General features: G+C 37.5%; 1 protein-coding gene, 1 long non-coding RNA gene and 1 other non-coding gene across 3 annotated transcripts in view; 2 read left to right on the top strand and 1 right to left on the bottom strand.

Moving 5' to 3' along the window:
* The window catches only part of LOC126001558 (uncharacterized), a 998,123-nt gene that overhangs the window by 330,536 nt on the left and 641,652 nt on the right, over positions 1-25,935 (top strand). The gene's annotated exons all lie outside the window — the stretch shown is intronic.
* Positions 1-25,935, bottom strand: part of ZSWIM6 (zinc finger SWIM-type containing 6) — a 211,819-nt gene that overhangs the window by 16,395 nt on the left and 169,489 nt on the right. The window contains exons 5-9 of the mRNA XM_049768750.1: positions 15,835-16,014; positions 9,391-9,567; positions 8,972-9,118; positions 2,038-2,184; positions 100-360 (exon numbers count right to left, since the gene is read on the bottom strand). Coding sequence (XP_049624707.1) covers positions 100-360; positions 2,038-2,184; positions 8,972-9,118; positions 9,391-9,567; positions 15,835-16,014 — 912 coding nt within the window. The remainder of the gene's footprint in view (positions 1-99; positions 361-2,037; positions 2,185-8,971; positions 9,119-9,390; positions 9,568-15,834; positions 16,015-25,935) is intronic.
* On the top strand, positions 11,114-11,246 carry LOC126002444 (small nucleolar RNA SNORA70). Its single transcript, XR_007493144.1, has one exon. It is a non-coding gene; the product is annotated as a small nucleolar RNA SNORA70 (small nucleolar RNA).

Below are 25,935 nucleotides of genomic sequence, written 5' to 3'. Positions count from 1 at the left end.
GACTGAACAATTGATGAATTCAAAGCATGCTCCTACTATAAAGCTTATTACCGAAATAAAATCAGCTAAACAAGTGGAAAACTTCTCTATTCAAACTACCTTCTAATAGGAAGACTGCTTGCTTTCGAAAAATTTTCACCAGTGTTTCATCCAATTCAATTTCCTGAAGCTTAGAAATGAGTTGCTCTTCATTCCGGCAAACTTTCTCTTGTGTGTAGAGCCCATCAGGCATAATACGCTGCTGTCCCAACCCTATCAGGGCCACTTCCACAGCTAGCGTTAAATAGGATTCTCCTTCTTCTAAGAATTTGTGTGCAGGTAGATGCTGGTATTCCAGAGATTTGCACTGTCCCATGTTCTCTGTAAAATATCACAGAAGAAATTCAGAGTTCGTACACTACTTCTGTACACACCCTGACAGATGTAAACAGAACTTTTATTCAGTACAGTTATATGAATTATTAATGTAATTGCAAAAGGCCCAAAATACATTTATCAAGTTAAAGTGCACAGTTTTCCACGATTTAAGAGAAAAACCACAAATGATTAGATGCGCATATTTGGGGATAACACTTTATAAAAGGCCTTTCTTTCACTAAGAAAAATAAATCATAAAAGAAACTCATCAATATAAGAAAGAACACCAAGATTAATACCTGCGTAAATAAGATTAAAATTAACGATGACTACAATAGTTACTCATTTTTTAAAGCCTAGAATGTAAAAAGATTTTTATCCTTCTATTAAAATGTTAAAAGTGGTATAACATGTATAATGAAGAGAGTAGCCAAGGTATATAAGATCAATTGCATGGTCCTTTGTGATAACTCAAAGTCATCATAAAAGAAATAATTCTTTAAGACTCGGCATGTCTCAGGTTTAAGGACACTGTTGGGTATTTTGACAAATTTCAACCATCGTCCACCCATGGAAAGGGAATTCCGAGTCAGTTCTTATCTCCTGACACAGTCTGATCCGTGAAGGAAATCACCACAGGAGGTGATGTAAGATAATAAACCTCTCAGCTTAGCCAGCCTTGGGAACAATGAAGGGACAAGCTTTCCTTCCTCCCCAACATCTGCTCCCAGTCCTTGGGCAGCTGTTTTAGTGATGATTCTTAAGTCTCATGAGGCCCAAATCTCAAAAACTGCTTCTTTCACTTCTGTGTTGCTGTTTTAGTGACAGGTGATAGCGCACATGGTTTTGGTGCTGGCACATTTTAACTCTGGTGCTAGCTTATGCTCAATTCTCACTGAGGTTAGCATAACCACTTGTAGTACCTCTACACAAAGTTTATGTGGTTACTGAGGATTGCAGATGGCAGTGTTGCCAGGATCATACTTAGCATGGGGGACAGTGTCAGGGGTTGAATTCAAGGTCTCACACCTGAGTTTTATCCCTGGGCCTTCAAAACACTTTTAAAGTAATGAGTAAAGTGAACAGTTTAATGGCATTTCACAGTCCTATTAACATAGTAAAATATTTAACAGACAAATCACTTTTAATGCAAAATTTAATTAAAACACAGTTCAATTAAATTTCTAGTTCTAAATGCTATAAGAGTACAAGCTATTACATATCTTTAAATGGGAAAACAGTCAAATTATCCAGAAATTGACACAAATTCTTAGACACAAAGTCACTGAGTACCAGGAAAAAAAATTTTAAGCTACACCCAGCAGTGGTCAGAGGTTGCTCCTAAACATGCATCAGGGTTCACCTCTGAAATCAGGGGACTATACAGAGTGCCAGGGTTCGAACCTTGGTTGGCTGTGTTCCAGGCAAGCACCTTACTCACGATAGGCAACTCTCTTATACTAGGAATAAATATTTTTAAAATTTGCTGCCAGTTGTGAATTGACAGACTTCCCCCCATTTGTATAAGTGTCTCCAGATTTCCTTACTCATTTGCAAGCCTATTGGGCACTGTTAACAAGATGAATTCACAAAATCAAACTGAGAAGAAAAACTGATAAATATTGTGTAGAATTTAGGGGAGGGGGAAAAAAAGCATGTGATGAATGTCAATAGTTTTACCTGTAAAATCTGAGAAGCCAGAGAAGCTTTCATCATCGATGCGGCAGGCTTCCATAAGGCTGCTAAATAGAGTGCCCACAGGGTCCAGAGGGTGTCCAACCCAACCCTCCAGATTGGTTATAGATGTGATGCTTTTATGGGATAGCTCTGTATAAAAGAAATTGAGAGGTGAGGGAGAAGTAGAAAGAGGCTTTCTGTCATTCAATAGTGTAATTATCACTGGATATCTGTACAACTATGTTAAGAAGATGCTCTCATAAGTTAGTACTCACAGGAACATCTGAATGGAAGACTATAGGGCAGTTGACCAGTGTCAATTTGTATTCTCTAATCACTCTGTATCACCTTATGAAACTCTGCCTTATTGTAAATCTGTAAGCTGTTTGAGAGATCATGGCCACAAGGGAAACTATGACTAAAGATAACATAATTTGAAAGAAACAAATCCTTTTCTATTTTCTTTACAGAACATTAGTACTTTTAAGTTAAGTTAAATTATGGAGTACAAAGGAAAAAGAAGGAAATATTTTAAGATATATGTATTCCATTGTAAATAATTCAACACTTTTGCATCCATGTATTTAGTAAAGTAATTCTGAGAGGCAAAATTAAATCCATATACAACATAAGAGATACAAAAATATATGTAAACAGAATGAGTCACATGAGTCCAGTATTTCTTTTGTTTGCTTTGTCACTTCATTAGCCCCTGATGAAGGGGCTGTAATGAGCAGTGCTTACGACTTACTCCTGGTGGTGGTGGGGGGAGGCCCAGGGGACCACATGGGGTGCTGAGGATTTACGCCAGGGCCAGCTGCACACACAAGTGCCTTAAATCCTTTACCATCTTTCCAGCTCAATATAGGACTTCTTTAGAACTTGTCTGTATATAAAAATAAAGCACAGCCTGGCACAATGCGTTAAAAGTCATTGAACTTCAAGCCCACATTCCTTGGAAAGTCCCTTGCTTTGGTTTCTGTTACTGACTTTCACATAACCAGTAGGGAAAACAAACAAAAAACACTGGGAATGCTACTCTTGGGAGCAACAAAGTATAGATATCTAGTGAGGAAAGGGAAAAAAGGAAAACCCACACACACATATGTATGGGAAGGAAGTTTTATGTTTATGGCAAACTAAGTTTATTATCAAATAACAGAAATAGGATAAAAATTTACAAAGTATTTATTTACTGCACAGAAATGTGAGGGAAAAAATCAAAAGCAACAAATTTATCAGAATCTGGAACCTGACACACCACACCAAATTCTATCTGAAATATATAAGGCATTTCAGTTGTTAATCTTAGCATAACAAAGAATAACAATAGCAGTTTAAAATTTTGTAGGTATAGACATGTAATTCTACTTTTATTTAAGAAATAGTCTTAAATGCAAGGTTTTCTGCTTGCAGAATAGACAGTATAACTAAGGATGGTCCAAAGACAAAGAGGGTAGTTTAACAAGTGGACTAAACGTTTTGTATACTGTATATATTTATACATCTTATATTAGATACTGTAACATTTTTATTTAAAAAGAGTGCACTAGTAACGTTTGTGATTTTAAAAACAGAAAATCATGAATTTAAGCTGTCCTTTTGTAGAATAAAAAGTGCTTCACATTCATTTATTATTATTACTATCCTTTATATTTTACAAAAGGTTAAGTAACTGGACTGTTTATTAATCATGTATTGTGTATATTAGGCATGTATTTGGGGAAAATATGAATTTCACAAAAATCTTTCAAGAGGCTCAACAGCAATACATTTTAAAAAATGTTGATGACCACTGACAACACAAACAAAGGAGTAATCAAAGAATGGTTATTAAGTGTAATTCATTTCCTTCCCATGTAGCATTTGTTTGATTCAAATGGTACTTTTTGTAGTTTTCTTCCATCATATCTTAAATGACCATATAACATAGTACTTCCAATATAGAGGAAATGAAAAGTTCACTCAAACTAAATCCACTTTAATAACTTTTGATAATTTTCTGCTGTACCCAAGGAGTATGAATCATCAAAGAAATAAAAACAAAAATAGCCTTGTCCTATGAATGTAACACTAAGAAATTGCACTCATACTTATACCATTTCACCCCAGGTCAAGACCCATGCCCACTCCAAGTGTGCTGCCATAGAGTTCTTCATTTCATCATATCTCACTGAGAAGATACACTTGCATTCTACCTCTAGTCATCTATCTACAAGATAGCACATAAGAAACACCTATAATGTGTAAGTCACAATGGAAAGGCAACACAGAACGCCACCTTACTGAGTGAAGATGGCAACCCTCAGAACTCAACCAGTAATACCAATTATAGGACCTCTCTGATAAAAACTTTATAGTAAATGTTAAGGCTATTTAAGGAGCTCAAAGAAACATGGAACTGCTAATAAAACCCAAGAGGATATGCAGAAATGAGAAAACTACAAACAGAAATGGCAGAACTAAAATTTTTATAGATAAAATGAAAAATTTATTAGAAAGCCTCAGCAGCAGAGATAACAGAAGTTGGGAACAAAAATCAGTTAAGTTTCAAGATGAGATGCAAAAAAACTTCCGACAATAGCAGAAGATGAGAAAAAATAAACAACACATGAGAACATTAAGATGAATCAAAAAGGAACAACATAAGAATTACCAAGGTCCCAGAGAGTCAGGAAGTCAACCCTGATGAAGAGGCCAACAGTCAAAAGATACCACTGCTAAGTTGCTAGAGCTGGAGACCACATACACCCAGATCCAAGAGGCCTGAAAGGTACGTACCAGCTAAAAGAGAGTCAAGGAAAAATAGCTCAAGACACATCTTAATCAGAATGATAAAAACCAAAGAGAATAAATGCAGCATGATCAAAGAAATTATATACAAAGGAGCATAGATAAGATTCACAGATTTAACATACAATACCCTACAAACCCCAAGACAATAGTGGGATATAGTTTTAAAAAAACTCCACGAAATTAATGACTTACCAAGAACACCCAGTCAGACTCTGATTTAAATTTGAAGGAAGTATATAGATAGAACTTCATAAATAAACAACAGTTCAGGAATGTCATAGACCTAAAACCCTCTCTACAAGAACTTAAGGGGCTATATTGAGACAAGACAAATCTCACAAATATGCCAAACCTCTATAAAAATATGGTACAAAATGCCATGATAATTAATTTCACTCAATATCAATGAGCTAATACACCAATTAAGACATATAGATTGGTAAGATACATTAAAAAATTAGTCCCAGGGGTCGGCGTGGTGGCGCTAGAGGTAAGGTGTCTGCCTTGCCAGCACTAGCCTAGGACGACTGCGGTTTGATCCCCTGGCGTCCCACATGGTCCCCAAGCCAGGAGCAACTCTGAGCTCATAGCCAGGAGTAACCCCTGAGCGTCACTGAGTGGGGCCCAAAAACCAAAATAAAAAAAAAGAAAAAAAGAAAAAAATGTTCCCAAACCTCTGTTGCTTTTTCAAGAAACACATTGGAACAGTAACGGCAAACAGACTAAATATAATGACTGCTAATAAACTTGAAAAGAAACATCTATACAATATAGTGATAGTTGGAGATTTCAACACTATTCTATCACCATTTGATAGATTAACTAGACTAAAGTCAGCAAGGAAATACAGGATTTTAAAAAAATGGAAGAGAGGTGCCTTATATAAGAGGTACTTATATAATAATATATACATATATAATACACATTATTCTCCAATGCACATAGAACACTGGCCATGACAGACCACATGCTGAACCACAACACATACCTCCATAAAGACAAAAGGAATGAAGTCACATCAACTATCTTCTTGGAATGTGATGCTCTCAAAATAGAACTTAACCATAAATAGAAACAAATAAACATCTAAAAAGTAAATCGTTCACTAATGAACAACCACGTGGGCCAGAGAGGAAATGGTAACAAATGAGAATGAGGATGCAAGCTTCCAGAATTTATGGACATAGCAAAAGTGGTACTAAGAGAAAAGTTTATAGCTATGCAAGCATTCCTTAAGAAATAAAGGCATAACTAGCCTAATAGTATAGCTCAAAATATTGGAAAATGACTACCAAAAGGAATCCAAAGCAGGTAGGAAGAAAGAAATTTAGCAGAAATTAACAAATTAGAATTTAAAAATAAATCCAAAAGATTAGTAATATCAAGAACTGGTTCTTTGAAAAAAATTAATAAACCACTAGCAAGATTCACAAAGAGAGAATTCAATTAACTGAATCAGAAATGAAATGGGAGATGTCACAACAGGGACAGACCTTTAAGTATATGGCCAGTTAATCTTTGACAAAGGAGCAAGAAAATATAAGTGGAGCAAAAAAAGTTCTTCAACAAGTGGTGTTGAGGAAAACTGGTTAGCCTTATGACAGACAAATAATAAAACCTCATCTCTAACACCATGCATAAGTCAAATCAAAATGAATTAAAGAATAGATATCAGATGTATATCCACAAACTACAAAGAGGAAAATAAAGGTAGAGGGTTTTATGACACAGAAGCTAGAGACATCTTTAAGGATAAAACCCTACTAACCAAGCAAATAGAGGCGAATAGAGGCGAAGAGACAAATGGGACTTTATTAATCCAAGAAGTTTCTGCACCTCAAAGAAAACGATGAACAGTATATAAAGATTGCCCATAGACTGGGAGAAATTATTTGCTCACTTATCCCACAAAGGTTTAATATCCAAGATATATAAAGCACTGTTAGAAGTCTACAAGAAAAAAAAAAACTGAGGTGGGAGAGACAGCACAATGGTAGGACAGACCTGGGTTCGATTCCTGGCATCCCATATGGTCCCCCAAGCCTGCCAGAAGTGGTTTCTGAGTGAAGCTGCAGCCTGGAGTAATCCTTTAGCGCAGCCAGGTATGCCCCCCGCCAAAAAATGAGAGCTTAAAAAAACCCAACCTTAGCAAAAAATGGGGAGAAGAGATTAATAGAAATTTCCTAAAAGGAGAAATAAAAATCACCAAAAGCATGTGAAAAAAAAAAAGCTCTATTAGGACTGGAACAATAGTAAAGCAGGTAGGACATTTGCCTTGCAAGCGGCTGACCTGGGTCCAATTCCTGGCATCCCATAAGGTCCTTTAAGCCTGACAGGAGTGATTTCTGAACGCAGAGCCAGGAGTAGCCCCTGAATACTGCTGGGTGTGCCCACCCTCCCCCCCAAAAAAGTATTTTATCGGGGCCAGAGTGGTAGCACAGCGGTAGAGTGTTTGCCTTGCATGCAGCTGACCCAGGACAGATGCAGATATGATCCCTGGCATCCCATGTGGTCCCCGGAGCCAAATAGCCAGGAGTAACGTGAGCACTGCCGGGTGTGGCCCAAAACAAACAAACAAACAAAAAAGTTCTTAATCACAAATCATCGAAGAAATGCAAATTAAAACAGCAATGAGACATTGCCTCATACACTTATCAGAAAGAAAAATAATGTGCTGAGAAGGATGTGGGAAAGAGACTCTTATTCAATGCTGGTAAGAATATTGACTATTCTAGTCTTTCAGGATTTTCTTTATAAATTTATAAATTGTTGTATATTATTATAGTCTTTATAGATTTTCTCCAAAACCAGGAATGGAGCTTCCATATGACCCAGCTATTCTACTACTGGGGATATATTCCAAAAATTCAAAAAAGCACAATGCAGGAAAGACATCTGCATTCCTATGTTCATTACAGCTCTATATACAATAGTCAAAATATGGAAGCAACCCAAATGCTCATGAACAGATGACTGCATAAACAAACTATGGTACATACATACATATATATTATACACACACACACACACACACACACACACACACACACACACACACACACTGGAATACTACTCAGCCATAAGAAAAGATAGTCATGCAATTTGCTGAAACACAGATGGCTCTGGAGAGTATGTTGAGTGAAATCTCTCTCCTGAATAGAATATGAAGAATCTTCATAGAGGAATAGTAAATGCCAACTGGCAATAAAAATAAAGAGCAGAACTGGTCTTCTGTAGGACATTTTCCACTGAGGTGGGGGGTGGGGGTTTAAATTAGGGAAGGGACTAGAACACTAGACAATAAGGGATAGGAAAAGTGCCTGCCACAGAGGAAGGCTGGGGGTAGAGAGAGGAAAACTGGTGACAATGGTGAAGGATAGTGGTGAAGAAAAGTGTTGGGACAATTGACACCTGAAACTCAATCATAAATATCTTTTTCCTGATCAGTTTTTCTGTAATATAACTCTCTTGAATTATTGTTATTTAGTAATACATATTCAAAAACTTAAAACTTAACAAATGAGGACAAAGTTGTTAAGTTTAGTTGGCAGCTCATCAAATGTTTTTATATGGAATCTGAAAAATCAGAGTCCTGTTGAAGCCACTTAATTAAATAACATGTCCTCATATACAAATGATTACAAGTAAAAAATTTCATAGTGCTTACACATTATGCTAGACTCTGCTATGACTTATAGGAATGAATAAGCTTAATCTTCTCATCAACTCCCTGTGATACGGTAAGAAGCCCTATCACAGAGATGCCAAGTCACTGTCTGACATCTCCCAACTGGGAACTTAACTGCCATAATCAGACACAGACATAGTTTGCCTCCCGAGCTGTTATGGTATGTATTAAGATACACTTACAAAATAAGATACTTGGCTAACCTGTGTCTTAGATAAACCAGACATACCAAATACCTAAAAATCTTCTTTAAACAAAAGTAACTGAAGTAAAATATTTAAATATTTCTGAAAACATTCAAATGAGAATTTTCTCACAGGCTGGCTATTAATATTAAGTAAGGCTATCACTCTCATTCTTCCTAAGTAATTTCTCCTCCCCCAAGAGCGCAAAACACAGCAATGACATTGCCAAAAATCCCATTTCAACAGGAAAAAATCCCTTTACACTCACCTTTTTTTTGAGTTCGGAACATTTCCAATTGTTTCTGCTGTTGTCGTCTCAATGTGTTAACAATAGCTATTGCTAGTCTCAGTGCTTCTCTGGGATACCCATGTGAACGTAAAGCATCCACCCTTGCACAGGCTGTAGGAACATGCTCTAAAAGAAGGAGTTAAGAGGGAAAAGTTGCCATTGTCAGATACAGCTACAAAAAAACAGGATTTAATAGTAAGATTCCCCTCCCCCTTAATACTATTACACAAGAAACCATTTCTGAAGTTGGATCTGAATGAAAAAATGCAGCTCCCATTGCCAAGCATTCATCCATCTCCCATTGAATCCCACAACTCTCTACCTCCCACTCCAAAAATGCTATAGAAACTAAACAAAGAAGTAAGTCATGGAAATGTCTTTCCGGTTAGGCCACTTACCATGCCAGAGGGGCCACCCGCGGGAGTCAAAGAGGGAGTTTTCAGTGTCGTCATGGTAACAGTAGTTGGTGTATAGGTCACTGCTGATAATGTGCTGCAAGTGGCTATCCTGCCAGTGGAGATCGCATGCCTCAATGGCTCTGGTGAACACTGTCCGATGTGGCCTGTTCGACGAATCTGTTTTTTCCACAATTCAGAAAGCTGTGTCAGCTATTGTTCACATGTGAATAAATCAGTCATACCATTCTGTGGCCAGATGTTCATGAACACACCCACACACATTGTCTTGCACCCCCTAAGCAGAAGGATGAAGGGTGAATACTCTCATGTCCTATGTTCTAGGAGGCAAGTCAGCCCAAGAGCCATCACTCACTCACTTGCTTTATCAAACACAAACACTCTGCAGCCATCAAAGCTAAGGTTAAAGGCATCCTGCAAAAAGAATGTCAAGTCTAGTTTTTCATGCCAAATACACTCAAAGGAGGCACTCGGCACAAAAATAAATCACATGAAAACTCACTGTTCCCCACTTCTAAGGTGCTGAGGTGGGCTGCCCAGTGGGGTCAACAGCTCTCACAAACAGTATGCAAGAGATGTGACATCAGCCATGGAACCTTTCAGGAAGATGCAATCAGCCTTTAAAGAGATGCATAAGGGTTGTGCTTTTGGTTGTATTTTTTAACTATATTGTGCGGTTTTGCACAATTAAAACTATTATGCTTCTTGGGATATAATGATTAAATGATGCTTTATATCCCAAAGGGCATAAATTCAGATATTTAACATTTCACAAAGCCACACAACATAGCTACAAAACAAACCAGCACTTACCTTGCCCTATAGGCTGCCTCCTGACTCCTGAGCAGGTTCCATGACTGGTGTGATGTCTCCAGCATAGTGGGTGCTGGGACATCACAAAAGAGCAGAAGCATACACTCCGCAGTGGGTTCAAGTTTCAGGACCTGACGGAGAAAAGAAATGTTTGGGGAATAAAGGACAGTCTCACCCCAGATGCTGGGATTACTCAGTATCACTGGAAAATCAAATTCTACCTGCACTTTCATTTCTAGGGTCCCTAACTCTGGATTCACCACCACAGTGGAAAAATAGTAGCGAGACTCCACTGAAAAACAGGATAATGAACTGTCTGTATTTATATGGACTTTACTCACTTATCCTTTCTATTCAGATGTATGACTGAGAAGTAAAATCTGGCACTTCCTTGGTCTTATTTTCCTATCCCTGAGATGCAGGAAAAGGAAACTGGAGAGGGGCTGAACTGTGAAGCCTAGCTCTAAGAATTCACTAATGATAGTACCAAGAGTTTATAGAAGTAAAATAACTTGCCAAGGTCACATTGGCAGAGGCAGTCAATTAACAAAGCATAATTATCCTTGCTCCAAATTTCAGAATAGCTACTTCAGCTATTCAGGAAAGGTTTTAGACAAGTCTTTAACAGAGAGATGTTACTTCAGCTTGGTCTTGGGTCAACTCAGATATCTGTATTTGAATGGCAGACTTATCAAAATGCATAAAGATAGATGATCCAAAATATAAATGCTAAGGTATTCTTTATGGCCCCTATCCAGACTCTTTGCTGGCAGCAAGACAGATGTATGCCTTGAAAACAGGAAAAAGGGCCCTTTGAGGACCTTTTGAACCTATGAAGGCTTTCTGCTGAGCAGAATGAATACATTCCTACCCATCAAAAACATGGCTCCATCTGTGGCCAATTAAGGCAACTGGGCTCTTTCCATGTGAGTCCCGGGTGCACTTCGCTACAGATAAGCAGCCTCCATGGCTTGCAAGCAGCCTGGTGCTTGTATAGACTACCTTAAACAATCTTGAAAGCAGTCTTTTTTTTTTTTTTTTTGCCACCCCTGGTGGTGCTCAGGGGTTACTCCTGGCTCTGTGCTCAGAAATCACTCCTGGCAGGCTTGGGGGACCATATGGAATGCCAGGAATGGAACCCGGGTCATCTTGGATCACCAGCATGTGAGGCAAACACCCTACTGCTGTGCTATCGCTCCGGCCCCTAGAAAGCAGTCTTTTGAAGTAACCTTTCATATATCCATTCTCCTGGTCCTCACTATCTTAGGCTCCAAATGTACACTCAGGGCATCTCTAGAAAGCCACAGTGCACAGTGGCCAGGGTCCATCCTTATTGGCCATGTTACCATGTCCATCTGCATCAAAATGCAAAGAGAAGACAGACTGAATGAGGCCCTAGCCAGGCCAGGTTCTAGTTTCCTGGTAATCATGCATGTCTTAAGAAGTACAGTTCTACCAAGTGTAAATAGGTATAAAGACATAGTGACTAAAAAGTGGTTTATCCCCAGATGGCTGTGGGGTCTAATAGATTTTAATCAGGGACCTCAGGACAAACAGCAGACATTGCTCCTGAGCGTTTTAGTACTGCTTCCTATTCCATACCACCCACATAAATCCTACATCCTGTCCAACTCCCTAATAATGATTCAACAAAGTCCTAATTTTATAAAGAAAATTTTTTGTTTTTGTTTTTGGGGGTCACACCCAGCAGTGCTTACGAGTCACTTCTGGCTCTATCCTCAGAAGTGCCCCTTAGGCAGGCTCAGGGGATCAGATGGGATGCCAGGATTTGAACCACTGTCCTTCTGCGTCAAAGGCAAATGCCCTACTGTTGTGCTATCTCTCCAGTCCCAAATTTTATAAATATTTTCTTTTTTTTAATAAATACTTTCAACTAGCTTTGTTCTTCTGCTTAACACATATCATAGAAAAAAATTTAAAACTTTTAAGAGACTTTAAAATGCAATTTAATAAAAAAATTTTTTTTTCTCTAAGAAAGCAACTTGGTTTATATATATATCTTTATTTAAAGTTTGGACTACAGTTTTCTATTCCACTGTGATACCAATGGTAAGAGCATGTTTAATAAACCCTTAATTTACTATATGATTTGTGACTGTGTAAGATATAGGAAACATACTAGGCTTTTTAACAGTGGTTAACTCTAAAAGTAAATTTTTAACAAAAAATATTAATGTAAGATATAGATCTATAATGAAAAAAAATCTATAAATAAAAATCTATAAATGAAAAAATCCTGATATAAAGATAATGATTAAAAAGATGAACAAATCAAAGTTTATTTGGTTGGAAGTCAAATCACAGTAAATTTTTATCTTTTTTTTTCTTTTCAGGAAGATGGGAAAATAGATTAAACCTCATCTTTAGTGATTAGTAACACATATGTAATACTAGTACATGTTGATTATAGGAAATCTGGAACAGTAGTCTGGGGAAAGTTTTTTTTTCTGAAAGTTCTTTTATCAAAAAAGTTTAAAATGGACTATTATTCTGGTATATTAACAACTACAAAAGGGTACAGATCTGATTTTCTTTTGTTAATTAATTCCTAACAAATAATCTCAGTAAAGACAGAGCCTGATGTACCCTTTACATTCCATCCACCACATCCACTTCTGACCAGTATGTACTGCCCCACTGCAATGGATCTATAGTTACTTCTGCTGATACCGTGGGTTCTCCTGCAGGAGTACAAGTTCTAAGCAAGGAAGACAGACACAGTCCCTTCTGGATGATGTGTTCTACAAGCAGGAGCTCTGGGATATTGGATCCTAATTTTAGACCCTTTGGGCAAGACCATAAATTAAATGATCTATCTGAAGAATGGGACGCTATTTAAGGCCTTCTACTGCCTATGAAGTATTCATGTTGTAGCAAGGAGAAATAAAATCAAAAGTAAAGGGAGAAAAAGAAACAAGTGAAAAAGGTTCAAGTGGCATTTTCAATAGAAAAACAAAGACACCTCCACATAGAGGATAAAAGGGATCACAGACACTGCCTACACAACTGATTATGTAGATATTACCCATTCCTAGCAATGGAAGAAAATAAATGTTAAATTATACACTTAAAAATTCAGGGCCGGCAAGGTGGCGCTAGAGGTAAGGTGTCTGCCTTGCAAGTGCTAGCCAAGGAAAGACCACGGTTCAATCCCCGGCATCCCATATGGTCTCCCCAAGCCAGGGGAAATTTTTGAGCACTTAGCTAGGAGTAACCCCTGAGCATCAAACGGGTGTGGCTCGAAACAAAACAAAACAAAACAAAATTCAAAGCTCCAAGGGAACAAGGAATATATTTTTTTTTCTTTGAGTTATTCAATACAGTCATCATGGGCAATGAAGACATGACAGATTTCAAATACTGGAGTTCCTAATGCAAAGCTCTTGTTATGGAGTAAGGATCATGCTTTGGGAAGGGGGATGTCCCTCCGGGTAATTCCTAGCCAACTGAGCTAGTGATTCAGAGTGAAGATCAACCTTAGGGGCTCTCTAGGCCACATCTGGTGTGGCTCAGGGGACCATGAGGTTACAGGGCTAATTAGAACCTGGGTCAGATGCATTCAAGGTATATACCTTAACCCTTATATTATCTCTCCAGGACCCTCTATCCAAAGCAAGTTACCTTTAGATAAAGCAGTCAGGCAGGTATCATTTCCAAGCCCTAAATATTCTTTTGTTTGGAACGGTCAATATGAAATACACATCTCTTTTCATTTTTGTACTTATTGAAAATGCTATGCTAACATCACTTTTAAACTCACAGATCATCTAGGTTTATTTTTCTAGCAGTAACTTTAGATAACTATCTTGATTTTGAAACTTTCCAAAGTAAAGTGTCCAAACTTTCCAAACCTCCCACTTTGTATCTACCATACTTTAAAAGTCTTTCAAGCTTTCTCAAAACAAAATAGGGACTTGAATTAATGGAACAGTGAACTAAGTACAGTAATGGTGGGTGTGAGTAGGGGGACCTTGGGACAATGGTGGGAATCGACACAAAGGAAGTAGGAATGATATAGCATCAGTGCAAGTAGAAAGTGATGAGTATTCCTGTAAACTATGATACCTCAATAAAAACTGTGTGTCTGTGTATGTGTGTGATAACTACTTTAAATTAGAGAATGCTCGGAGATAGTGCAGCAGATAAGACTCTTGTCTTACATGCATTTGATTTGAATTTTATCCCAAGCATCACAAATATGGTTCCCTGAACACCGACAGGAATGATTCTTGCAGTGAGGAGGAAAATCTGAGCACAGCTAGGTGTGCCCTCACATCACCACTGCCATCACTACCATCACTACCACCACCACCACACACACACACACACACACACACACACACACTCACACACACACACACAGCTGTTTTAGTTCAATGGAAACAGAAAGAATCATATAACTTTTAAGATGGAAGATAATTTAGTTAAACCAGTGGATAGAGAAGAAAAAACAGAGAAAATCCTAACAAAACAGAAAAGAAATGAGAGGCTCTTAAAAGAAAATCTGGAAACATCTGTATTTTCCAAACAAATTAGGGGGCACTACAGTAGTAAACAACCTTTCAAAATATATTTCCAAATTCAAATGTCAATCGCATCATAGTACCCTATTACAAAATGCTTACTTGCTGCATTTTAAAACTAACAATTTTAACTGATTAAATTGTAAGGTAGCCCAAATATTAGTTGATCAATGGAAAGAGAAACAACAGAAATAAAACAACATACAGCTTCTCAAAACCACTCATACCTCTCAATATTTTGTTTTATAAAGTAACATATTATCACATCTTACTGATATTTTACATTAAAATATATTCAAACAAAATAATAGACATGTTGATAAATATAAAATATGCACATTTTACATTCATTTGTATGCTGAGAATATTAAAGAAAGGCAGATGTAAATCGCAAGTAAAATTAAAGCACACTAAAGAAACATAATGGTAGAATAACAAATACCCAAAGACAATGGAAACAAAGAACATGAGACCTGGTATTCAGTAGGAAACAAGCCCCTTGAGGGGGTTGGTGGATAGGAGGGAGTAGGGGTGTGTGTGACGGGTGTGTGTGGAAAAGGCTATGGAAGAGAAAAGCATTCAATCAGGAGGAGGAGGAGGTATTGGCTGAAAGGTGCTAGCTGAAAGGTGTTATGAAAAGCCTATCAGCAACAGTACTGTAAACCACAGAGCAAAATTCATATATAAAAAAAGTGCCTCTTGTAGAAGCAGACTGGTGACAAATGTGGGTGGGAGGGGGTATTTATGGACAGAAGTGGACAACAGGGAAGATATTGGTGTTGTAACATTGTATGCCTGAAATCCAATCAGTTGTAATTTCATGGTGTTATATATATATATATATATATATATATATATATATATATATATATATATATATATATATATATGCATATATATAAAAACCAATTAAAGCACAAACATATTCAGTCAATACAGGATAAATCTTTGAGTTATATAATGAGTTCTTGAGTGGATAAGTTAATTTCCCCAATATATTGGAAGTTAGACTCATAAACATGTATGTATAATAAAATGAAACAAAGTGAGCATATTAGTAAGGACTCACCTTGGTTGGCATTTACACCCTGAGGCAGAGCGTTTGTTAAGTTGGGTAATTCGCTGCCATGATTGCCATCTTCCCATGGACAGACATCAACACTGTTCCATTTTTTCAACTGTTTTAGCCAGCTGGCTTTCTGTTCCAACTTGCAGTGGGGATTTAAAACTATACACATCCACAAAGCACCTAATTTAAAGAAGAGAGGTAAACATTTAAAAATGACAAAACTTCAATCCTTTTAGGTAGTTTATTTCAAAACAGACTTAAGTCTGCCATTTTTAGAATTCTGTTCTCTCCTCAATCCAAGCCATGAATGCCCTATAGGATGAAAGGAAGATATGAGAATCTAAATTTGAACCCAAACACTGCTACATACATACATACATACATACATACATAACATTGTTTTTTTGTTTTTGTTTTGGTTTTGGGGCCACACCCAGCATTGCTCAGGGGTTACTCCTGGCTGTCTGCTCAGAAATAGCTCCTGGCAGGCACGGGGGACCATATGGGACACTGGGATTCGAACCAACCACCTTTGGTCCTGGATCAGCTGCTTGCAAGGCAAATGCCGCTGTGCTATCTCTCCGGGCCCATATATTGGGTTTTTGGGCCACACCCGGCAGTGCTCAGGGGTTACTCCTGGCTGTCTGCTCAGAAATAGCTCCAGGCAGGCACGGGGGACCATATAGGACACTGGGATTCGAACCAACCACCTTTGGTCCTGGATCGGCTGCTTGCAAGGCAAACGCCACTGTGCTATCTCTCCAGGCCCCTTCTACATATATTTTAAAGTAAATTGCTCATCACTTTCTAGTGTGACTCATTACCAACAGGTCAACAAATAAAGGGTATTACTCCATTGCATAATTTGCATTTTATTTGTTATTTTGAGGGTCAAACTGAGCTGTACTAAGGGGTTATTCCTAGCAGTATTCCTGAAACCATATGCTGCTGGGGTCTAGCCTGAATCTCTAACATACAAAGTATGTACTCTAACAACAATAAGTTATCTCTTGAGCCCTTTAATATTTAAATTTACAACAGAATTTAAACGTGGATGTGGCAACAATGCAATCTAATTGATTCTTTGTACAGAAAAAGTTTATTTATTTGGGAAGTTGAGATTCACCTGATGGCACTCAGGTGTTACATGTTACTATTGGCTCTGTGCTTAGAAATTACTCCTGGCAGGCTCAGGAGACCATATGGAATGCCAGGGATTGAATGCAGGTTGGCTCATGGAAGGCAAATGCCCTTCCTGCTGTGCTATTGCTCTGGCCCCATTTTTTTTTTTTTTTATTTTTGGGTCACACCTGGCAGCGCTAGGGTTACTCCTGGCTCTGTGCTCAGAAATTGCTCCTGGCAGGCTCGGGGAACCATATGGGATGTCAGGATTCGAACCACTGTCCTTCTGCATGCAAGGCAAATGCTTTACCTCCATGCTATCTCTCCGGCCCAGTGTCTGGCTTCAATTTTTAATATTACCCTTTTACAATGAAATTTTCAAAGCACAAAATACAAATGAATAAACTTATAGTCTCCCCATAAGAATTTCAAATTTAATTAGGCCTATTAATGACTAAGCACACATATCAATAAAACTCAGAGAAATAAGACTCATTTTTATTTCCCACAATGTTTAATTTTTAGACAAGCAAATTCACACAAAATCTCTGTCTTTGTGAAAATAAAATAATTAAACAAATAATTTAAATTATTTAAATAAACAAATAAATTTAATTAATTAAATTTCACTTATTTTTCAGAGGAAAAGCAATAATACAACTAGATGACATGGCATAAGCTATATGTCATTAATAAAATGACAAGCTTGACAAGCTTAACACTTCAATATTCTTCAAAATAGCTAATTAAAGAGGTATTTCAAGTATCAGTTTTACTTCACTATTTCAAAACAAGTACCGTATTTGCCGGTGTATAAGACGACCCCCTAATTTTGCAGTTAAAACAAAGGTTAGGCCTATATTCGCTGTATCAGAGAGAACGTTCCTGTGCTGCAACTGTATGTACCACAGTGAGCCAATCACAACAAGCAACGGTTCAAAGGTTATACTGTCATAGACTTCCTAGACTTCCTCTCTGACTCTGGCCAATCTGAGCAGGCTTTTGACAGTGTAGATTCGGGTCCAGAACATTGTCTAATTTGCATGCATAAAAAGCCTGCTTGGATTGGCTGAGTTAGAGACGTGGTCCGAGCAGCCTGGCAGTGATTGGTGCAGGATCGAGTTGGAAAATTCGTTTTGTGGCAATATTCAGACAATTTTCGTTTAGTGGCATATTGAAACATTTTTCGGGATATACTCGGCGTATAAGATGACCCCCGATTTTCGGTTAACTTTTTTTTGTTTCAGAAGTCATCTTATACGCCGGAAAATACGGTACTTCAAAGCCATTCACAACCATGTGCTCTTTGAAAGGCACGTATGTCTATATGTATTTTAACCATTAATCTAGCTTAGAGAATAATAAAGTCAGGAATAATCACTGTTTGTCCAAGACAACATCAATCTATTGCTTTATAAGTTTTCCACACTAGGACTGGAAAGATAGTACAATAGGTAGGGTACTCACCTTGCACGGATGGCAGACCTAGTTTCAATCTCCAGCATCCCATATGCTAACCCAAGTATTGCCAAGAGTAATTTCTGATCACAGAGCCAGGAGTAACCCCCTGCACACTACTGGATTCAGGCCCCCCAAAAAACAAATATTTTTTTCTATACTAAAAATAAGCATGCTTTACAAAACTTAAAAATTAAATGTTTTTGTTTTTTGTTTTTGGGCCACACCTGAAGGCACTAAGACAGGGGTGGCGAACAGGATTTTGACCCTCACTCAAAACGGCAAAATGCAATATGTGTTTAATATATTATTGTTAAAATCATATGCTTTTGCGTGAGTGTTTGTCTGTTTTGTTTTGGCAGGTCACTGCATGGTGTGGCTCTGATTCTCACCGTTTAAAATTTTGGCTCTTTGTGTCCAACTTGTTCTCCACCCCTGCACTAAGGGATTCATATGGGATGCCAGGGATCAAACCTGGGTCCAGCCTGGGTAGGCTGCATGCAAGGCAAAGGCCCTACCACTCTGGCCCTTGAAAATTTATATATATATATATATATAATTTATATATATGTATATGTATTTGTGTATATATATGTAGCAGTGTTTGATAAAAGGCACTTGCAAAGACATGAAAATGGCATCATACTTATGGGGGCGAGGTTGGAAACTTGGGCTTGCATTTGGACCATATCCAGTGCTTTTGAGGGGACAGGGTGAGGCTCAGGAGATCACCTGGGACGCTGGGAATTGAATCTAGATCAGAAGTATGCAAGACAAGTGTCTTACCTGCTGTACTATCCCTCTAACCCCTTATTTTCAAATGTTAGAAACAAAACATGCCCAGTCAAGGGAGTAAGTAAACCTACTACAGTCTCTCTCTCCTGTGAGTATAACTAAAAAATGAACAAAATACAAAAAGGTGGTAACCTGATACCCTTAAGAAGTAAACAAAAGCCGAGCCTGTTGAAGCCTATAGACTAAGGAAATAACAGTGAAGAAATGAAAAATGTGGGGTGATTTTGTATTACCTTCCTCCCCCTTTTTTTCATTTGGTTTGGATATAAGACAAGCACCATTTAGGAACCAAAATAGAGGCAAGTACAGCAAAAGTGTGAAAGGAACTACATCTGGCGAGTTAGAGGAAAGGGAACATCTCATGCACAAACAAAAGCTGGGTTAGGAGAATTCTTTGGCCTATACAAAAAGACTCAGTGTGGGTCATGTCTCACATGCATGAGACAGGAACAACCTATCCTCTTAATCCCAGCCTTTCAGTACAAGACTGAAACCTAATGATGATTATTGTCCAAAGGAGAAACAGAATATATATTCAGAACATATGGTAGAATGAAGGTTTTAACATGTGAAATAAAATTCTTGGGAGATTTTAACAGCACCCAGACATCCCAAGCAGTACTCAAAATGCCCCGCATTCAAAATTTACTTGATTGGTATTAAAAAAAAAAGTTATCTATCCTTAGGGGGGAAAAGTATTAATAGATACCACCCAAAATAATCAGATGTTAGAATTATCAGAGACGTTATAGCAATCATTATAATTATGCTTATTAAGGAAAGTAAACACTACTGAGAGAAATTAAATACAAACTATAAAAAAGGACTAAAGAGAAATTTAAGACTGAAAAATATATAACAGAAGGAAAGTAGTTTACTTGATGATAGAAATGATTTAGTATGAAGAACAGATAAGTAATCAGAAGAAAATGAACAGTGACAGGTAACAAAATGTCAAAAACCTAATATTTGTGTGATGAGGACTCAGAAGATGATAAAATAAATGTAAGAAAAAAATTTGAGAACAAAGTATTTTATTAAAAAAAAACTCAGTAAAGGTTAATTTATAGATACAAGAAACTCAACTAATCTCAAAAAGAAATAGAAGAATATACTTAAATGTAACCAAATCGTTGAAAACTGAGGAGGACAGAAGACAGTGGAAAAATACTTTGAAAGTATTAACCCAGAGTTCTACACCCACCAAAACACCATGAAACAGATACTCTCAGCTTAGAAAAAAATGAATAGCATCTGATGTCAAGTGGATTTAAGTGCTAGAGGAAGGTCTTCAAGCTAAAGAGAAAAAAACTTGGAACTACAAGATTAGAGGATAACAGAAATAATACTTAAATAAACATAAAGCTATTTTTGTCCTTTTAAGTGTTTTATAAAATAATATGAACATTAAAAGAAAATATATTAAGCACTGCCTTTTTTGTTTTGCTTGTTTTGGGACCACACCAGGCAGTGCTCAGGGCTTACTCCTGGTTCGTTGCTCTGCAATCACTCCCAGTGTGTTTAAGGGACAAATAAGAGGTGCCAGGGATTGAACTGGGTGGGCCACATGCAAGGCAAATGCCCTATCCTCTGATCTATTGCTTTGGCCCCTGACTTGTGTTTTCAAACAAAAAATATCTGTGAGTGCACCTAAGCTAACAACAGACTAGAAAAAAAAAAAAACCCACATGTCCATTTTAACAGGTGCAGAAACAACAAAATTCAACATGCCTTCATAATAAATAAGACCTCTAGGGGCCAGAGAGATAGCATGGAGATAAGGCATTTGCCTTGCATGCAGAAGGTCAGTGGTTTGAATTCCGGCATCCTATATGGTCCTGAGATTGCCAGGAGCAATTTCTGAGCATAGAGCCAGGAGTAACCCCTGAGCACTGTGGGTGTGACCCAACACCCCCCCAAATATATATATTTATGCATGTATATATATTTATGTATGTGTATATATAATTTAAATGTTGAATAACTTAACTTATAAGAAAAAATAGTCACAGGTAATTACAGTCTTCTGATTTTGTTTTTAATTTTAAATTTTTTTTTATTTTAAGGCCATACCCAATAATGCTCAGAAGTTATCCTAACTCTATGATCCAGTGCTTTTGAGGGGACAGGGCACTGCTGCAGATTGGACCAATGGTTTCTGCATGCAAAGCATGGGCTCTAGTACTTTATCTTAACCAAAGGTAAATGTTTCCCACTTGAAATTTAAACAAAGCAACCAGGGTCAGTCACATGCCACAGTTCAAAGTAAAAACAATACATGTATATGTGCTAAAACAAAGCAATTAAAAATAAAAAATTATCAAAGAGCATCCTTCATGTTAAAGTAAAACATGAAAAGGATTCAGAGAGATAGTATAGCAGAGAATGTGTTTGCCTCTTATTCAGCTAACCCAGATTTAGTTCCCAGATCCCCACATGGTCCTGAGTCTACCAGGACTGATCTGTGAGCAGAGCTAGGAGGAAGCCCTGAGCACCACTAGGTATGGCCAAATATTGGAGAAAAAAAAAAAAAAAAAGGTTGCAATCTTAAAAGGCAGAAGTCCCAGGTTAATAGAAAAATCAGTATTCCATTAGTGTTCTTTCCAAGTAGACATATACATTTATACATCTACTCAAAATTCTAGCAGGAGTTTATATACATACTGACAAGAACTGATAGAGAAAAGACAAAACAACTTCAAAAAGCAACAAAAACAAAAACACCAAGATCAGAAGATACATAATTTCAGATTTTGAGTTTTTCTGTAAAGGTTGAGTAATCTGAAGAAAGAACAACTTAAATAAACTTCACTAATAACACAATTCAAAATTCAAGATCATTTGGAGAATAGAAAAACAAATCATCAACTAGTATGAACAGTTAAATATTTTTAAGAAAATAAATTTAGACCCATACCACATACTTTCATAAAAATTAAACCAATTAATTTCTTTACAAAATGAACTCAAAATAGATCTTAGGCCAACATAATGACACTGCATTAAAAGGCTTAGAAAAATGGAACTATGAATTTACAAAAATATGTTAAAGGAAATGTCCAAAACATTATCTATTTTTAAAAAATTGACTAAGTAGATGCCATCATAATTTAAAAAAATTGCCCTACAGAAATCACATTAACAGAAGGAGAGGGGGCCAGAGAGGTGGTGCTAGAGGTAAGGCGTCTGTCTGCCTTGGCATCCCATATGGTCCCCCCAAGCCAGGGGTGATTTTTGAGCACACAGCCAGGAGTAACCCCTGAGCATCAAATGGGTGTGGTCTAAAACAACAAAACAAAACAAACAAAACCAGAAGGAGAGAATATACACTTACTGACCACCGGTATGACTCCTTTAAGGAAGTTTCTAAATTCATCTCTTCTTTCCACATTTTTATGGTACAGGTTGCTTTTCTTCTCGGTAAGTATTATCAGTGCTTCATTTATTTTATATATTAACCCTTTGTCAGAGAAGTGATGGGAAAATACTTTCCCTGGCTGTGGGGTGTCTATTCTGACTATTCTCTTTTGCAGTGTACAAGCTTCTTAATTTGATGTACACCCATTCTGCTTTGCATTACTTATCTCAGGTAAATGCAAATCAAAACAATAATGAAGTTCACCTCTTTTTTTTTTTTGTTTTGTTTTGTTTTGTTTTGTTTTGGGGACACACCTGCAGCGCTCAAGGGTTACTCCTGGCTCGATGCTCAGAAATCGCTCCTGGCATGCTCAGGGGACCATATGGGATGCTGGGATTTGAACCACTGTCCTTCAGCATACAAGGTAAATGCCCTACCTCAATGCTATCTCTCTGACCTTAAAGTTCACCTCTTAACGATGAGACTGGCAAGCATGCACGCGCGCAAGCACACATACATACACGGCAACTAGTTTTGGTGTAGATGTGGGGAAAGTGGAATATTGACTGGTTTAACCTCTTGGGAAAATAATATGGACACTTTTAATTTAGATTCCATATGGCCCAACAATTCCATATGTCAGCAGCTACTTCAAAGGTCCAAAAACTTTTCCAGAAAGACATCTGCATTCTAATGTAAAGTAAAATAAAAAGCCACTATTATTAATAATCACCATTTCTTGTTATCTATCATAAGCTGTACTATATTTAAGGGTATATATTAACTCATTTCAATAGTACCCCTTTTGTTAGAATATTATTTTAAAGATAAAAAATTAAAACTTAAAAAAGCTATAGCCCTTAAGAACATGATCCTAAAAATTCATGATAACCTTTGTCAATGATTTCTGTCACTTAAAAGAAATCTATAAGCTCACCTTAAGTATCTATGCTTATATTTCTATAAATAAAAATTTCCATTTTATAAAACAAGAAAAATGGGAAAATCAAATATTTTTACTTTGTGTGTAACATTCTTTTGTTGCTCATTTCCCTCACTAAAAGGTTGCCTTTGATGTTAGTTTCAAGTTCAGAACAATAAGATTGTCTTTTATCTCAATACTCATCACCACTAAAATTGTAATTAGCCTTAATAACCTAGTTAACTACACAAAGTAAGATATCTTCCAAATTTTATTAATTCAGAGTCCCTCTTTGGGTTTTTTTTTTGGGGGGGGAGAGGGGACACAAGCAATGAAACTCAGGGGTTACTTCTGGCCCTGCACTAAGGAATCACTCTTGGCAGTGCCCAAAAACCATATGGGATGTCGGGGATTGAACCTGGATCAGCTAGGTGCAAGGCAAATTCCTTCCTCCCTGAGTTATCACTACATCCCCCAGAGTTCTACTCTGGGCACTGATCTCCTTCCCCTCCAACATATACCTTAAAAATAGAGCTATGTGATGATTAAACACTTCATTCTGCTGTCCCTGGGAAATATTAACCTTTAAGGGCTTGGCCAAAAACAGGGCAGTAGACTCAGTCGAACTGAGAATTTTTAGCATCTAGCATCTTACTGGTTCTTTCAAAAAGGATATATAATTAGCTTCTATGACTTATGAAAAAAATTTCAATATACATTAAATTACTTTCCTAGCTTCAATGCTTCAAAGTATAGAAAGGCAATAATCATTAGTATGTACATTATTTGGTTTTTGAATTGTCTGTGGCAATTTCAACTTTATTTCTAGGTTTTCTTCACCAGCCAGCATTCTATTTTCACATTTTTTCTTAGCACTCCACTTTATATACACTCAGTAATTTCAATAAAAAAAAAATATATACTCTAAGGGCCAGAGCAGTGGCGCTAGGCTAGGATGAACCACAATTTGATCCCCCGGCATTTCATATGGTCCCCCAAAGCCAGGAGCGATTTCTGAGCGCATAGCCAAAAGTAACCCCTGAGCGTCAACAGGTGGCCCCAAAACAAAAACAAAAAACGAGAAAGAAATACTCTATCAGATAAGTCAAAGTAGAAAGGCAACTAACTCCCTTGGGTGGATGAAGAGAAGAAAGGAGGAGAAAGCGAAGGAGGGAGAGGCAAAACATTCTTTGAATAAGGCAAACAGTTCTAATATACCCAGTATTCTGAAAATTTGTTCCAGGAGCCAGAACAATACTACAGTAGAGAGAGTCCTTTGCACAAGGATGACCCAAGTTAGATTCCCCCACATTCCATATGGTCTCAGGGGCACTGCCAGGAATAATTTCTGAGCAGAGAGCCAGGAATAACCCCTGAACACTTCTGGGTGTGCCCCCAAAAAAAAAACAAATAAACTAAGCAGAGAATAGTGCAGAATGACACTGGACAGAAGACAACACAAAGGCTGATTACCTCTTCATTCTACTAATAGTATACATAGGGCCTTGGTGGCGAACCTCTGGCACGTGTGCCACTCACGCGAAGGCCTTGCAGCTGGCATACGGGAAGGGGTCTGCAATTAAGATATGTGGTGTAGTGGGAGGCGAGTGTGCTGGTGTCTGCTTTGCAGCTCACCTGGCAACAGGGCTGGACTGGTCATTGGGAGGACTGGGCATTGTGTGGCAATTTGGACACTCGGGCTCAAAAAGGTTAGCCATCACTGGCATAGGACAAGTGGATAGGCATTCACATTCCCAGTAAATGGAGCAGGAATAATTGGATACCCCTAAGAGCCTGTCTTTCCATCAAACATTAAAATGTGTAGTCATCATTTGGTTTCACCTTTCATATCTGACTTTTTGTATTTTCAACCAGAAGAAATGGTTGGTCAACAAACTTTGATATGAAATGGGCAAGAGAAAGATAACCAGCAACAGATCTTGGGCAAGTCCACTTCCTCAATTAAAGAACAGAGAAAGAGGCCTGAAAGACAGTACTGGGGAAAGATACTTAACTTTCAAGCAGCTGACATATAGTTAGAATCGCCAGCACCAAATACGATTCGTGAACACCACCAGGACTGAACTCTGACACACAGAGAATAATTACTACCTACTTTATCCCGCAGAGCTACTGAGACAAATGTTTTATAAAATATTTTTAAAATTAGAGCTTTTACCAATTTCCAAAATGTGCTTTCCTGGAAACTTCAAGTTCAAGTTCAGGAAACAGAATCAATGGTCAGAAATAAATTTAGGAAAAGGAATATAGGAGGCATTACTTTCCCCAATTTCATATTGTATTACAAAGCAATAGTTATTAAAACAGCATGGTATTAGAATAAAGACAAATCCTCAGATCAGTGAAAAAGACTTGAGTATTCAGAGAATGTTCCCCAGAGATACAATCAACTATGATTAACAATCTTTGATTAAGTGGCTAGAAA

The sequence above is a fragment of the Suncus etruscus genome, chromosome 2 (assembly GCF_024139225.1).
Source record: "Suncus etruscus isolate mSunEtr1 chromosome 2, mSunEtr1.pri.cur, whole genome shotgun sequence".
Taxonomy (NCBI): domain Eukaryota; kingdom Metazoa; phylum Chordata; class Mammalia; order Eulipotyphla; family Soricidae; genus Suncus; species Suncus etruscus.
The sequence above is the reverse complement of the archived record's forward strand: the minus strand, read 5'-3'. Positions and strand labels throughout refer to the sequence as shown.